At 46.7% G+C, this 14,921-nt stretch overlaps 1 protein-coding gene across 2 annotated transcripts in view; it reads left to right on the top strand.

The window, feature by feature from the left end:
- CIMAP2 (ciliary microtubule associated protein 2) overlaps positions 1 to 14,646 on the top strand; it is a 37,405-nt gene extending 22,759 nt beyond the window's left edge. The window contains exons 10-11 of one of the 2 annotated variants that reach the window (XM_063801673.1): positions 14,007 to 14,093; positions 14,192 to 14,646. In XM_063801673.1, coding sequence (XP_063657743.1) covers positions 14,007 to 14,067 — 61 coding nt within the window. In that variant the 3' untranslated portion in view covers positions 14,068 to 14,093; positions 14,192 to 14,646. The remainder of the gene's footprint in view (positions 1 to 14,006; positions 14,094 to 14,191) is intronic. The other variant, XM_001153996.5, reaches the window with a different exon arrangement.
- The last annotated feature ends 275 nt before the right edge of the window (positions 14,647 to 14,921 follow it).

The raw sequence follows: 14,921 nt of genomic DNA, 5'->3' as shown, positions 1-14,921 counted from the left end.
TTAAGATAGAAGAATAATGATCCCACTTTAAAATGCATTGACATATGCATAGAAAACATAATATGGAGGACTAAGCACCACACTGTTGGCCATGATTACATGCGGAGGGCAGGGTTACCAGATTCTTTCATATTCTACCTTGTTGAAATGTTTGAGTTTTTCAAAATAAGCATATATTGTTTTATAATCAGAAAAATAGTATAAATAGAGGACAAGAGCTCTTGAGATAAACTACACAGAATACGAGTTCCCCTTTTAGACCCATCTCCAACCAAGAGTTACCCTTTGTCTTCCAGACCTTAGTTTTCCCATCTGTAAAAATGGAAGAATTTATACCCTGGGGGACCTGGTGAGGCCTAACTAAGTCTTATGAATGCTGCCAAACTGAAGCCAACCAGCAGGTCCCTGTGGGTGTCAGACTGTTAGGCTGGGGCATGATTCTCTCAGAGGCTCAACTTCAGCATTGTCCATGAAGCCTTTGCCCTACTTGGGCTCCTGGCTCAGAATTATGATGCCAGGAGGCACAGAAGATCGATCACAGGTGTGAAGGATTTCTTTATGCACTCTTTCACTGACTGATTCATTTGAAAAACCTGCCCTGTGCTTGGTTCTGTCCTGAGTGCCTCTGAGCTGCTGATTGTTTTCAGGTGACCAGAAAAAGTCTGCCATTCCCTCACTGAAAATTTCATTTTTGCATTCATATTTTTTAAGTTTTTTAAGTTTTAAGAGTTATTTTTTGTCTTCTGAATGTTCCTTTGATAACAATATGCTCTGGTTTCATGAAGGCAGTGCTTTCTCATCTTTCGAAGATATTAAGACAAATATCTTCAAAAGATTAAAGATTAATATATTCTTTTTGAAGATATTAAGACTATTTGCTTGACATTGTCCCCATTTTTTTTTTCAAATCTCATTTTTCTGTATGTTCATTTTGGCCTCAGTCTTCTGTATCAGAGGTTTTTCCTCGAATGTCTGGTGATGCTTGGCTCTGCATACCTGTCCAGCTCTAAATCCTTCTGAAGGCTCTGGGGCACTTGTTGATTATGGACTCCACCACACGATGATCAAGCTGGGTGTTTTCACTGGGTGAACTCCCAATGTCACTACTGTTAGAACTTTCCTCTCTAGGGGGTGTAAGCTTGGCTGTCCAAGCTCTAGGATCTAAGTGGAAGGGAAAAGGCTACAGTTCTCAATATTTAGTGATTAAACTTCCATTTAATTCCCTCTTTTCTTTCTTTCTATTTATTTATTTATTTATTTATTTATTGAGACAGAGTTTTGCTCTTGTTGCCCAGGATGGAGTGCAATGGCGCGATCTCAGCTCACCACAACCTTTGCCTCCTGGGCTCAAGTGATTCTCCTGCCTCAGCCTCCTGAGTAGCTGGGGTTACAGGCATGTGCCACCACACTCGGCTAATTTTGTATTTTTAGTAGAAACAAGGTTTCTCCATGTTGGTCAGGCTGGTCTCGAACTCCTGATCTCAGGTGATCTGCCCGCCTTGAACTCTCAAAGTGCTGGGATTACATGCATGAGCCACTGCACCTGGCCCCATTCCCTATTTTAAATATGGTACTCATGATTTCAGCTATGCCTGGTGCCTTCCTGAACAGAGAATCTGTCTCCAGAGAATAAATCTCCAATCTTCTGCCAGGCTAAATGAAGGGCACTCATCTGGCTGCAGACAGTGGGGGAGAGAAACTGATATTATACAGATTATCAAACTGATATTATATAGACCAATCCCTGTTTTTGTTTTCATCTTCATTCCCACTTCCAGCGGTACCTAGTGCTGCCAATTCCTTAGTCTTTTGGAGTCGGGGGATTCTTAGTTTTACTCTTTACTGATTTGGAGTTTAGCTTTCTTAGGTCTACCAGGTTAGTCACCATTCTTCCATCTGCTTTTCAACTTCCAAAATATTTTTTCTTCCTGCTGCTTCTCCTGTTCTTTTTGCCCTTGTGGGTACATGCCTTAACATTTTTATTCCTTTACTTTGTTTTAGTGAGGTTTCAGGAGGGAGAGAGGTTAACATACCCATTCAATCCATGAAAAGTGTGGTGAAATTTCTGGGTTTCAAAGGTAAAATAAAAATCTTGCTAGTATTATATCTAAAATGACACTGAACCTGCAATCTAAATCAAAGACAATCAGGCATATTTCATACTTCTCTTCTGAAACATAAATGATAGAAAACACTGTTTATATAATTCTCAAGGAAAAGAATTGGGACCTTGTAGAGTCCTCTATGTAGTCACCCAGTCATTCATCTGCAAAGCAAAAGAGAGATGCACAAATATTGGGATATATATGAAATGCATATTTTTCTGAAAATATTACTGAAGGATATACTCCAGTCAAATGAAAAATGAATTAACATGGAGAGCTTAAGAAAGGGGAAGACATGGACACAATGGCTCATTCCTGCAATTGCAGCACTTTGGGAGGCTGAGGCAGGTGGATCACCTGAGGTCAGGAGTTTGAGACCAGCCTGGCCAAAATGGTGAAACCCCGTCTCTACTAAAAATGCAAAAATTAGCCAGGTGTGGTGGCGCACACCTGTAATCCCAGCTACTCAGGATGCTGAGGCAGGAGAATCACTTGAATCCGGGAGGCGGAGGGTGCAGTGAGCCAAGATTGCGCCATTGCACTCCAGCCTGGGTGACAACAGCGAAACTCCATCTCAAAAAAAAAGAAAGGGGAAGACATGCATGTAAAAATACATCTGGCTATGATATATCAGATAAATGTAACCAACAACGAAAAGGAAGAGTAGTAATACAAACACTAAGCAAAATAGAATTCAAGGCAAAAATGGTAAGTGGAACAAAGATGAGTATTTAATCATGGTAAACAATAAAAAAATCCATGAAGAAATTATAATAACCATGAACTTTTTTTTTGACACAGGGTTAGGCTAGAGGCTGGAGTGCAGTGGCACAATCACAGCTCGCTGCAGCCTTGACCTCCCAGCCTCGAGCAATCCTCCCACCTCAGCCTTCCAAGTAGCTGGGACTACAGGCATGTGCCACCACGCCCAGCTAATTGTATTTTTTGTAGATGGGGTTTCACCATGTTGCCCAGGCTGGTCTCAAACTCCTGGGCTCAAGTGATCCACCAACATTGGCCTTCCAAAGTGTTGGAATTACAGGCATGAACCACCATGCCCAGCCTAACTATGAACTTTTGCACACCCAAAATAACAGTAACAAAATCCCATAATAATAATGAGAATTCTTTTTTTTTTTCTTTTTCTTTTTTTTTTTTTTAATTGATCATTCTTGGGTGTTTCTCACAGAGGGGGATTTGGCAGGGTCATAGGACAATAGTGGAGGGAAGGTCAGCAGATAAACAAGTGAACAAAGGTCTCTGGTTTTCCTAGGCAGAGGACCCTGAGGCCTTCCGCAGTGTTTGTGTCCCTGGGTACTTGAGATTAGGGAGTGGTGATGACTCTTAACGAGCATGCTGCCTTCAAGCATCTGTTTAACAAAGCACATCTTGCACTGCCCTTAATCCATTTAACCCTGAGTGGACACAGCACATGTTTCAGAGAGCACAGGGTTGCGGGGTAAGGTCACAGATCAACAGGATCCCAAGGCAGAAGAATTTTTCTTAGTACAGAACAAAATGAAAAGTCTCCTATGTCTACTTCTTTCCACACAGACACGGCAACCATCCGATTTCTCAATCTTTTCCCCACCTTTCCCCGCTTTCTATTCCACAAAACCACCATTGTCATCATGGCCCGTTCTCAATGAGCTGTTGGGCACACCTCCCAGACGGGGTGGTGGCCGGGTAGAGGGGCTCCTCACTTCCCAGTAGGGGCGGCCGGGCAGAGGCGCCCCTCACCTCCTGGACAGGGCGGCTGGCTGGGTGGGGGGCTGACCCCTCCACCTCCCTCCCGGACAGGTCGGCTGGCCGGGCGGGGGGCTGACCCCCCCACCTCCCTCCCGGACGGGGTGGCTGGCCGGGCAGAGGGGCTCCTCACTTCCCAGTAGGGGCGGCCGGGCAGAGGCGCCCCTCACTTCCCGGAAGAGGCGGCTGGCCGGGCGGGGGGCTGACCCCCCCACCTCCCTCCTGGACGGGGCAGCTGGCCGGGCGGGGGGCTGACCCCCCCACCTCCCTCCCGGACGGGGCGGCTGGCCGGGCGGGGGGCTGACCCCCCCACCTCCCTCCCAGACGGGGCGGCTGGCTGGGCAGAGGGGCTCCTCACTTCCCAGTAGGGGCGTCCGGGCAGAGGCGCCCCTCACCCCCGGGATGAGGCGGCTGGCCGGGCGGGGGGCTGACCCCCCCACCTCCCTCCCGGACGGGGTGGCTGGCCGGGCAGAGGGGCTCCTCACTTCCCAGTAGGGGCGGCCGGGCAGAGGCACCCCTCACCCCCGGGACGAGGCGGCTGGCCGGGCGGGGGGCTGATCCCCCCACCTCCCTCCCGGACGGGGCGGCTGGCCGGGCGGGGGGCTGACCCCCCACCTCCCTCCCGGACGGGGCGGCTGGCCGGGCAGAGGGGCTCCTCACTTCCCAGTAGGGGCGGCCGGGCAGAGGTGCCCCTCACCTTCCGGACGAGGCGGCTGGCCGGGCAGGGGGCTGACCCCCCCACCTCCCTCCTGGACGGGGCGGCATAATGAGAATTCTTAATAGACCTATCTGAAAATTTGACAGCTAAGGATATATAAATAATTATTTGGAGGATTTGAATAGATGTATTTTATTCCACATTATTTTCAGATACTTATAGAACATTTATAAAAATTGATCTCTAAGAAAATCTCATTTAAAATGTTAGTTAACACCCTACATAGGAATTTTTAGGTTACTTTTTGTAAACATAATACAACAAAACAAGAAGTTAACACAAAAGGATAACCCCAAAACCAAGTACTTGGAAAGTAGAAAGCACTCTTCTAAATAGCTCTTGGGTCTAAGGGAAAATCAAGTTTAGAGTTACAGACTATTTAGACATTAATTACAATGAAAACTATAGATCAAAACCTGTGTAATATGGTCAAAGCACCCATTAGAGGAAAATTCATGGCTTTAGTTGTTTTAATATCAAACAAAAAAGATTGAAACCAAAAGAAGCAATCATTCAACTCTGTAAGTTTAAACAAAAAAAAATCAAAATAAATAAAAATAAAGCTGGAGTAAAGAATCAATAAAAATGGGCTGGATGCAGTGGCTTACACCTATAGTCCCAGAACTTTGGGAGGCCGAGGCAGGAGGATCACTTGAGGTCAGGAGTTAGAGACTAGCCTGGGCAACACAGGGAGACCTGTCTCTACAGAAAATTTAAAAATTAGCTGGGTGTGGTGATGTGCACCTGTAATCCCAGCTACTTGGGAGGCTGAGGTAGGAGGATTGCTTGAGCCTAGGAGGTTGAGGCTGCGGTGAGCCATGGTTGTGCCACCACACTCCAGCCTGTGAAACCTTGTCTCAAAAAAAAAATTAATAAAAATGAATGGAGACTGAATGGACAGAGGAGCTCCCATTGGATCCTCAGCTCTTTCATGTTAATGCCTTCTTCTCTAGAGTGGTGGTCAGGCAGGAGCCAGTCTGATTGCGGGTGTAAAATGTAGACATCTGCAGATGACACAGGTGCTAAAGCAATGCGAAGGGTGACTTTCTGCCCTGTCATCCTCATCTCATGTGTGAATAAATGATGCTTGGAGAGGTGGGGTGAAGGGGATTGCTGAGTCCCGCAGCTGAACAGAGGCTGTGTGGGGACCAGAAACACATGGCTCTGACTCTGACCCTGTGCTTCAGCCTCACCTCCTTGGCCAGGTTGGGCGGAGGTCCTTGGTGGCAAAACACAACACGTTCTCAACCAGTGCACTGCCTTTGATCCAGGCGAGGGAGTGCATGTGTGAGAGTTGTAAAGTCTCCTTCTGGAATGTGTGGCTACAGCTAATCTTTCTCACCCCTCATCCCTAAGCTGCCTTCTTCCCTGCTTCTTCATGCAAACTGTAGGGTTCTGGGCTTCCAGCCTGGAAGCCTGGGATTTAACTCATGTGTGGGAAAGGCGGCCTTTTGTTTTCCATTCTGTAGAGCTGTGTATACAGTAGGTGCTTCATAAATGTGGTTGACTGATGAGTGGGCCAGGCTTTTCATCTAGCCAACTTTCTAGATCTTCTGGATCTTCCAGCAAGGTCTTTTTTACTCCGTCTGGTCTACCTCTGGCCATGTGGATATCAGAACTCTGCTCCAGGCCAGGCTCTGACCCACTCCCTTTGTCTTCCCCACATTGTGACATTGGCCACCCTATGATTTGTTTTTTTTTTAAATTTTTATTTCTTGAGATGGAGTCGTGCTCTTGTTGCCCAGGCTGGGATGCAATGGCTCACTGCAACCTCCACCTCCCAGGTTCAAGCAATTCTCCTGCTTCAGCCTCCAAAGGAGCTGGGATTACAGGCGTGCATCACCACAGCCGGCTAATTTTTGTATTTTTGGTAAAGATGGGGTTTCACCATGTTGGCCAGGCTGGTCTCAAACTCCTGACCTCAAGTGATCTGCCTGCCTCAGCCTCCCAAAGTGCTGGGATTACTGGGGTAAGCCACCATGCCTGGCCTATGATTTGTTCTTGAAACATCTTCCCCACAGTTTTTGTTTGGAAAACTCCTATTCACCCATCTATAGCGCTGCTTAAATAGGGAGTCTTCCCTGATTTTTTTCCAGGCAGCTTCAAAAGTTCATATAGCACTTTTCTACTTTCCAGCTCTGGTGTCTTGCTGGCAGGCATAGAAGGAACTCAGTGAATATTTGTTAAATGATGAGTCAGTACATTAATTAATAAAATGGGCCAGGATCTGATAACTCCATGAAAGGAACTCATGAGAAACTTCTTGTCTGATTTGGCAGAAGTTTATTTTTCCTTTTAAGTTTCTTTCCCTGGTATTTTATTACAAAAATTTCAAACATATAGCAAAGTTGAAAGAATTTTACAGTGTATACCTGTATACCCACTACTCAGATTATACAGGTTGAGTCTCTCTTGTCTGAAATGCTTAAGATTAGAATTGTCTTGGATTTGGGATTTTTTTTCAGACTTTGGAATATGTGGATATATATAATGAGGTATCTTAGGGATGGGACCCAAGTCTAAACATGAAATTCATTTATGTTTCATACATGCCATATACACACAGCCTAAAGGTAATTTTCTACAATATTTTAAATAATTTTGTGCATTAGCAAAGTTTTGACCGCCACCCATCACCTGAAGTGAGGTGTGGCATTTTCCACTTGTGGCATCATGTCGGTGCTCAAAAAGTTTTAGATTTTGGAGCATTTGGATTTTGGATTTTCAGATAAGGGAAGCTCAACCTGTACCACTAATGGTTTACTCTTCCTGCTTTATGACCTATCTTTCTACCTATCTGTCTATCCATCTGTTAATTATCTTCCATTTTTGATAAAGTTCAAAGGAAATGGCAGCCATGAGTATACCTTCTCCTAAATGCTCCAGCACGCATACTGCATTTTTAGTATTTGAAGCTAAAAGGCATATTCTTTGTCCAGAAATCTGAAATGGAAATCATAAATGTCTATCCTCTGTAACGACAGTAATAAATTATTATATTCTTGGAATATCTTTAAAATGGACAAAGTGATGGTTTTTTTGTTTGTTTGTTTTTTGTTTTTTTGAGACAGAGTCTTGCTCTGTCACCCGGGGTGGAGTGCAGTGGTGCGATGTTGGCTCACTGCAGCCTTGACCTCCTGGGCTCAAGCAATCCTCTCACCTCAGGCTTCCAAGTAGCTGGGACTACAGGTGCGTGCCACCACGCCCAGCTAATTTTTGTAATGTTTGTACAGGAGGTTTCACCATGTTGCCAGGCTGTTCTCAAACTCCTGGCCTCAAGTGATCTGCCCGCCTCGGCCTCCCAAAGTCCTGGGATTGCAGGCATGAGCCACTGTGCCTGGCCGGACAAAGTGATTTTGTATGTACTTATTGTATGCAATAGCTTTAAAGGGTAGGGATTACGCTCAGTGCTTTTCAGTTGAGAGTATTGAAGTTTGAAGAGAAAAAGTGATTTTCCAAAGTCATTGTTAGTAAACAGCATTGATGCATATATTTCTCAAAAATTGATTTTGCACCTACTGTGTGCCAGGCACCTTGCTGGTTCCTAGGACACTGCAGAAGAGAACCAGACAGCAGTCTGGTCCAGAGTGGCTCCAGCTTCAGGGGGAGGGCACTCACCCACCTCCCCAGAGTTACAGGGCAGCCTGAGAAGAGGAATGAAGGCAGGTGGGGTCCAGGACTTCTCTCTCTCTGTCCAGAACACTTTGCCCACTCTTTCCCCCAAAGCTTTCTGGAAGATGAGAGCAGAAGGGAAGGCTCTTTGAACCCAGGAAGGCTGAGGCATAGTTGGCCTTCACCATGACCCATCTTCCTGCCCTTACCCCACCTGACCTTATTTGATCACTCTCCTTTTACCCTTTGTGCATGCTGTTTTGGTGAGATTTGGAAGTTTGGGTAGGAAAGAGGGACTCAGGAAGCTCAGCATGTGGAGTCCTCTCCTTCTCCCCTCAAACCCCTCTGCATGTTTACTCTGGGACACAGAAGTCAGGTGGTTGCCGTTGAGACTGTGTGGCACCAGGGGAAACTGGGCTTAACTCCAAGGGAAGGCAGTCAGGAGAGAAGGCCCTACTTTTTCATTTCTCCTTCCTTCCCTCTCTCCCTCCCTTCCCCCTCGCCCGCCCGCCTGCCTACCTGCCCGCCTGCCTGCCTTCCTTCTGTCCCCCTCTCCTTATTCCTCTCTGTATTTCTGGTGGGGGTGGATGGGGTAGAGACTTGAGCATATTTCTGGCTGATGGGCAGGGAAGGAGGGGGAGATTCTCTTGTGAGGTGGTGGAACATGCTCTTTGCTTGGGTTGGAGGGGTGATCACCCTGAGCACAGGGAGAAACGTTGACCTTGGATGGGGGTAGGGGGTGGGGGAGAAAAAAGCTGATGATTTAATTGAATTTAGTGGACATTTGCTAGGGGTCAGAACACAGAAGGTCTCAGGCAAACGGGGCAGAGAGGAAGGATTGATTTAGCATCAGGTACATGAAGGAGGGCTCAGCCAGGTGCCATAAGCATGTGGGGCAGAAATGCCCATGTCTACCTGGAAAGGTGGCCTGGAGAGATGGAGGATATTCTGGGCTGGAATATCCTCAGCCTGGCCATGAGGGCTAAACGAGCCTGGCCTGATGAGGGATGGCTGAGCAGCGGGAGGGTGGGGTGTGGCAGGGGATATGGAAGAACGAAGCCAGGTGAATCAGGTGGGGTGGGATCGGCCGAGTCTTGATGGAGGAGTCTGGTCTCTGCTGATGAATACCTGCAAATCAAGCAGCCAGTAAGCGTTCTTCAAAGTGCAGTTGACATGGGAGGAAATCTTTGGAAAACGCCACTTGGAAGATGTAATGTTAGGATGGGGCTCGCCTTTGCCTTCTCATATCTGAATTACCAGTTGCTCAGGTAGGAAACCTTCAGGGGCTTATGAAATATTACAGTAGACCCTTAAAAAATGAGTCCTAGATTGAGGTAGGGGACTGTGGTTCTGTTGTTTATAAACCATGTGCTATTGACAAGTCATGTGACCTTCCTGTTGCATATTTTGTTCCCCAAATGACGTCAGCATTTATAGCCCATGTCCCCATAGGTAGCCTGGACTCTGCTCTGTGTTGTCTGCTTGATGGCCTTCAGATCAGCATGGACTTTTCCCCCTGACATGGCCCGTTTGAGGCTCCAACAAGTTGGTGAACATCGGGAGAAGATGCAGGTTAAAGTCTCCACTTTGGCATCTCTTAGCTGTGTGGCCCTGGGCTACTAAGCACAACTCTCTTTTCTTAGCTGTAGAATGGGCACAATGAAGCCTGTCTCACAGGCCAGGGTCTACGTGTAAGACTTGCCATCCAACTCCTTCCCCATAGCCCAGCACTGCACAGCAGGGTACTGCTGGCATGTGGGAAGGGTGAGGCGCCTCTTCTTCATGATGCCAGACTCTCCTGTCCAGTCGTGGGACAGTTGGCATTCCAGGTGCCTGCCCACTGGTTGGGGAATAGTGGCCCCCAGTCTTTGGGACGATCCCAAAACCCTCCTGCATGTGTCCATTGCCCCCAAGGGGGAAAATGCCACCCCCAATTTAGCTGATTCAATTCAGGATACATTTACTGAGCGCCAACAACGTGCAAGGAAGTCTGCTGGGATCACCCTTGAAGGGGGCTGTGTGTAATGGTTGGAAGGAGCAGAGGCCTGGGAGGCAGGAGAACAGACTTTCTGTCCCTAATCTATAGATCATTTCATCTTTTTCTGGCATTGAGTATATATCTGTACTGGCTACCTATGTTTAAGGCTATGGCTGTTTTTCCAAATTGCTTATAGTTGAGGATAGAGTGTATTGGAGGGGGAGAGAGGAAATACTATGGGAGTTCAGAGGAGGCAAATATTATATTGAATTTGGAGCCTTCCAAGCAGGGAGGGCTGCTTGGAAGAAGTGGCATTTGATCTGGTTCTCAAAAGCTGGATAAGAGTTGGGCTTGGAAAGGGGTAATAACTGTTAATCAAAGGTTGACTGTGCGCCAGGCACTGTACTCAGCTCTGTATAAACATCTTTCATCCAGGCATAGTAGTTCATGCCTGTAATCCCAGCACTTTGGGAGGCTGAGGCAGGCAGATCACCTGAGGTGAGGAATTCGAGACCATCCTGGCCAACATGGTGAAAGCACGTCTTTACTAAAAATACAAAAATTAGCCGGGTGCAGTGGTGGGTGCCTGTAGTCCCAACTACTTGGGAGGCTGAGGCAGGAGAATCGCTTGAATCCAGCGGTGGAGGTTGCAGTGAGCTGAGATCCCGCCACTGCACTCCAGCCTAGGCAATAGAATGAGACTCCATCTCAATTAAAAAAAAAAAAAATCATCTCTCACGGGCATCACAAAGCTCTGTGAGGTATGTAATAATTGCTTTTATTATATAGGTGAGGAAACTGAGTAACTTTCCCAGGGCCACAGCGAGTTACTCACTGTAGCAGTTAGCTATTGCTACATAACAAACCACCCAGAAACTCAGTGGCTTAAAACAATAGCCATTTGTTATTGTTCATGAGTCTATGGGTTGGCTGGGGGCTGGCTGGTCTGGGATGGTCTTGGATGGAACAACTAGACTCTTCCACACAGACTCCGGCCTTCAGTGGTGTAGCCCAGGCTTGCTCCTATGGAGGAGGCTGGGGTTTGAGAGAGGAAGTGTGCAAGGCCTTTTGCAGCCCAGCCTCAGAATGCCACACCATTATTTCTACCACATTCTGTTGGCCAAAGCAAGTTCCATGGCCAGCCCAGATTCGAGTGGGGCAGGGATTGGGGGGGAGTAGACTCTACCTCTTGATGGGAGAGGCTGCAAAGTCACATTGGAAAAGCCACCAATACAAGGAGCTATGGAGGCCTGGGCCATTTTTGCTCTCTGTCTAGTACAATCGCAAAATAGGATTGGATCTCTGGTCCATCTGGCTCCAAGCTGTGTTCTTTCCTCAAGGGTTTTCTTCTTCCAGGGAGGAGAAAAAAAATTAGGACAGAGGGAAGAGCATGAGCGAAGGAAAGGAAGCAAAAAGTTCAGGACATATCTGGGCAATACTAAATGGCCCATTTTGAGTGACGTGTGGGGTGTGTAGAGGGGAATAGTGGAGAATAAGGCAGGAGAGGTGGTTCGGTCAGTCCTTAGAGGGCTGGAATGCTATAGCTAAGCTGCTTGGACTTTATTCTGTATTTGGGAAGCCACAGAATTTTTTTAAAGTTGAATTTATTTATTTATTATTTTTTTCGAGACAGAGTTTTATTTTGCTCTGTTGCTCAGGCTGGAGTGCAATGGCGCGATCTCGGCTCACTCTAACCTCTGCCTCCTGGGTTCAAGCGATTCTCTTGCCTCAGCCTCCTGAGTAGCTGGGATTACAGGCACCTGCCACCACGCCCAGCTAATTTTTGTATTTGTAGTAGAGACAGGGTTTCGCCATGTTGGCCAGGCTGGTCTCAAACTCTTGACCTCAGGTGATCCACCTGCCTTGGCCTCCTAAAGTGCTAGGATTATAGGCATGAGCCACCGTGCCCAGCCTAAAGTTGAACTTATTACAGCATAACTCACATGCAGTAAAATTCATTCTCTTTAGGTATACAATTCTATGAGGTTTTGTTGTTGTTTTTTGAGATAGTGTCAACACTCTGTCATCCAAGCTAGAGCACAGTGGCGTGAACATGGCTTATGGCAGCCTTGACCATCTGGGCTCAAGCAATCCTCCCACCTCAGGCTCCCAAGTACTGGGACTACAGGTGTGCACTACTACACCCAGCTAATTTTTAAATTTCTTGTAGAGATGTGCTTTTGCTATTCTGCCCAGGCTGTTCTTGAGCACCTGGGCTCAAGCAATCCACCCACCTCAGCCTCCCAGTGCTGGGACTACAGGCATGAGCCACCACGCCCAGCCCAATTCTATGAGTTTTGACAAATGCATGTAGTTGTCATACATATCACCTCAGGCAAGATATAGAATATTTCCATCCCCCTTGTGCTATCTGTAGTCAGTCTACTCCTCCCACTGCCAACCCTGGCAATTCTACCATCCCTGGAGTTTTGCCTTTTCCAGAATGTCATATAAGTGGAATCATCTGTATGTAGAATTTTGTATCTTTTTCTTTCATGTTACACGGTGCTCTTGAGATTCAGCCATGCTGTTGTTGTGTGTATCATAGTTTGTTCCTTTTCAGTGCTGAGTTGAATTGCGTTGTATGGTTGTGACACAGTTTGTTTATCCATTCCTAAGTTGAGGGACATTTGGATTGTTTACAGTTTGGGGAATTTTTAGTAAAGCTGCTATAAACAGTTAAATACAGGTCTTCATGTAGACGTATGTTTTTATTTCTCTCTGGTAAATAGCTAGGAGTAGGATTTCTAGGTCATTTGGTGTGTGTGTGTATAACTTTGTAAGAAGCTGCTGAACTATCTTGAAATGGCTGGTCCATTTTGCACTCCCACCAGCAACGTATGAGGGGTCTAAAGGTTCTGCATCCTTGTCAGCACTTAGTATTGTCAGGGTTTTTCTTTTCTAATTTAAGCCATTCTAATAGTATATTTCATTATGGTTTGAATTTGCATTTCTCCAGTGACAAGATGTTGAGGATCTTTTCATAGGCATCCTCTGATGTCTTCTTTTGGTGAAGTGTTTTCAAATCTTTTGCACATTTTAAACAAATGGGCTGCTTAGTTCCTTAGATATTCTAAGCATAAGTCCTTTATCAGATACGTGTTTTGCAAATATTTTTTCCCAGATATCCAGAAGGATTTTAATGGGAAGTAATTCTTGTGTTTAATAAACATACTTAGGGCATTATGGACTGTTGCGGGGATAGACAGGGAGGCTGCCTCAATAGTAGAAATGAGAAATGAGGCATGGGGCTGGGCCAGGGGGCATGGGCATGGTGAGGAATGGAGAGACAGGAGGCATGGAGACCCACTGGATGGTGGGAAAGACCTCTTTTACCCTAGTGAGTCCTCCCTCCTTTGACAAATATTTGTTAAGCATGGGTAATGATCTAGGCATAGGGGAAATACCAATGAAGAAGTGCAAGTACTGGGTTCATGGAGTTCACATCTTGTTGGGGAGGACAGACAACAAACAGATACATAAAGTGTGTAACGTAAGGGCTGGCGGATGCTGTTTGACACACACAGCAAGGGGTTCTTATGGAAGTGCCATCTTCCAAAGGGCTCACGGGATGGGAGGTTGAGTCCTCAGGGTTTCCACTCATGGGAAAGAATTGGAGCAGTGGAGGGAAAGTGGGACTGAGGTCAGGGCTTACATTCTGGCCCTGATGCTGGCCTTCAGGTGACCTCAGGTAAGTTCCCTCCTCTGTCTGGTCCTTGGTCTTCCTCTCAGGGTTGGGTTAGATAATTTTCCAGGGACTATGATTTTATACCTGAAGTTCTTACAAGCCAACTTGGGTGCTTTAATGAGCTGAACTGAGTGTGAATTGCTATAATCCCATCCTTAGAATCAGGCTGTTTTGTTGGAAAGGCCTAGAAGTCATCAATTTTGGCCTCTCACCAATGTAGGATCTCCTGTGAAGCAGAACCAACAGGTACCTGTTCATTCCCTATGGGTGTCCCTCCAGGGATGAGGAGCTCACTCCCTTCCAAGGGATCACTTCCTTTTTTAATTTTTTCTGTCTTTTTAAAGGGAAAGGATCACACCATTTACTAAGGGGAAGTGCCCTCCAACTGTGGATTACAATTCAGATCCTACTTCTTAAAGCCACATGTGAAGGACAGCCTGCAGTGACCGGAGAGCCCAAAGGCCTGAAGACAAATCTGGGGGTGACAGCATGGGCATGGGAGTGGGGTGTCTTAGAGAAAGGACACATGGGCCTGGGAGAGGGGAGAGATGTATGGGGATCACCTTTGCCAGAGCTGCATACCTGAAGGTCACAGTGTCTTCCGGGACAGCTGGGGACAGGTATCTTTTGTTGCACGAGATCAATTATCCTGAGAACTCAACTCAGCCAGTGACATGAACATGGGGGCCAGAGAGCAGATGGACTGAAGGGATGGGACGTAGTTGACACTCGTGGGACCCTTTCTATTCTAAAGCCAGAGTGCTTGGCTCCTTGTATTAAAGTTCAGAAAGTGGTGGGAGAGTGTAGCATGTATTACACGGCAATTCTAGAACTCTGCGGGAACACCTCATTGCCATCCCAGGATGCTTCTGGAAGCTTAGCAGGGCCTCACTGATGAGGAAACTGCTGACCTCAGGCAATGTCCAGCCATGGGGAACATCGGCTTCACCCCTGAGTCAGCCCTTGTGGGCACCCTTCCCTCACTGTTTCATGTCAGTGAGAATGGGGGAGCAGGTTGTCCCTAGAGGAGACTGGGATACCACAGCTTCGTCCACAAAGCACAAATAATGATAA

The sequence above is a fragment of the Pan troglodytes genome, chromosome 1 (genome assembly GCF_028858775.2).
Source record: "Pan troglodytes isolate AG18354 chromosome 1, NHGRI_mPanTro3-v2.0_pri, whole genome shotgun sequence".
NCBI classification, from domain to species: Eukaryota; Metazoa; Chordata; class Mammalia; order Primates; family Hominidae; genus Pan; species Pan troglodytes.
Note: the sequence above shows the minus strand (reverse complement) of the source record. Positions and strands in the feature narration are given on the sequence as shown.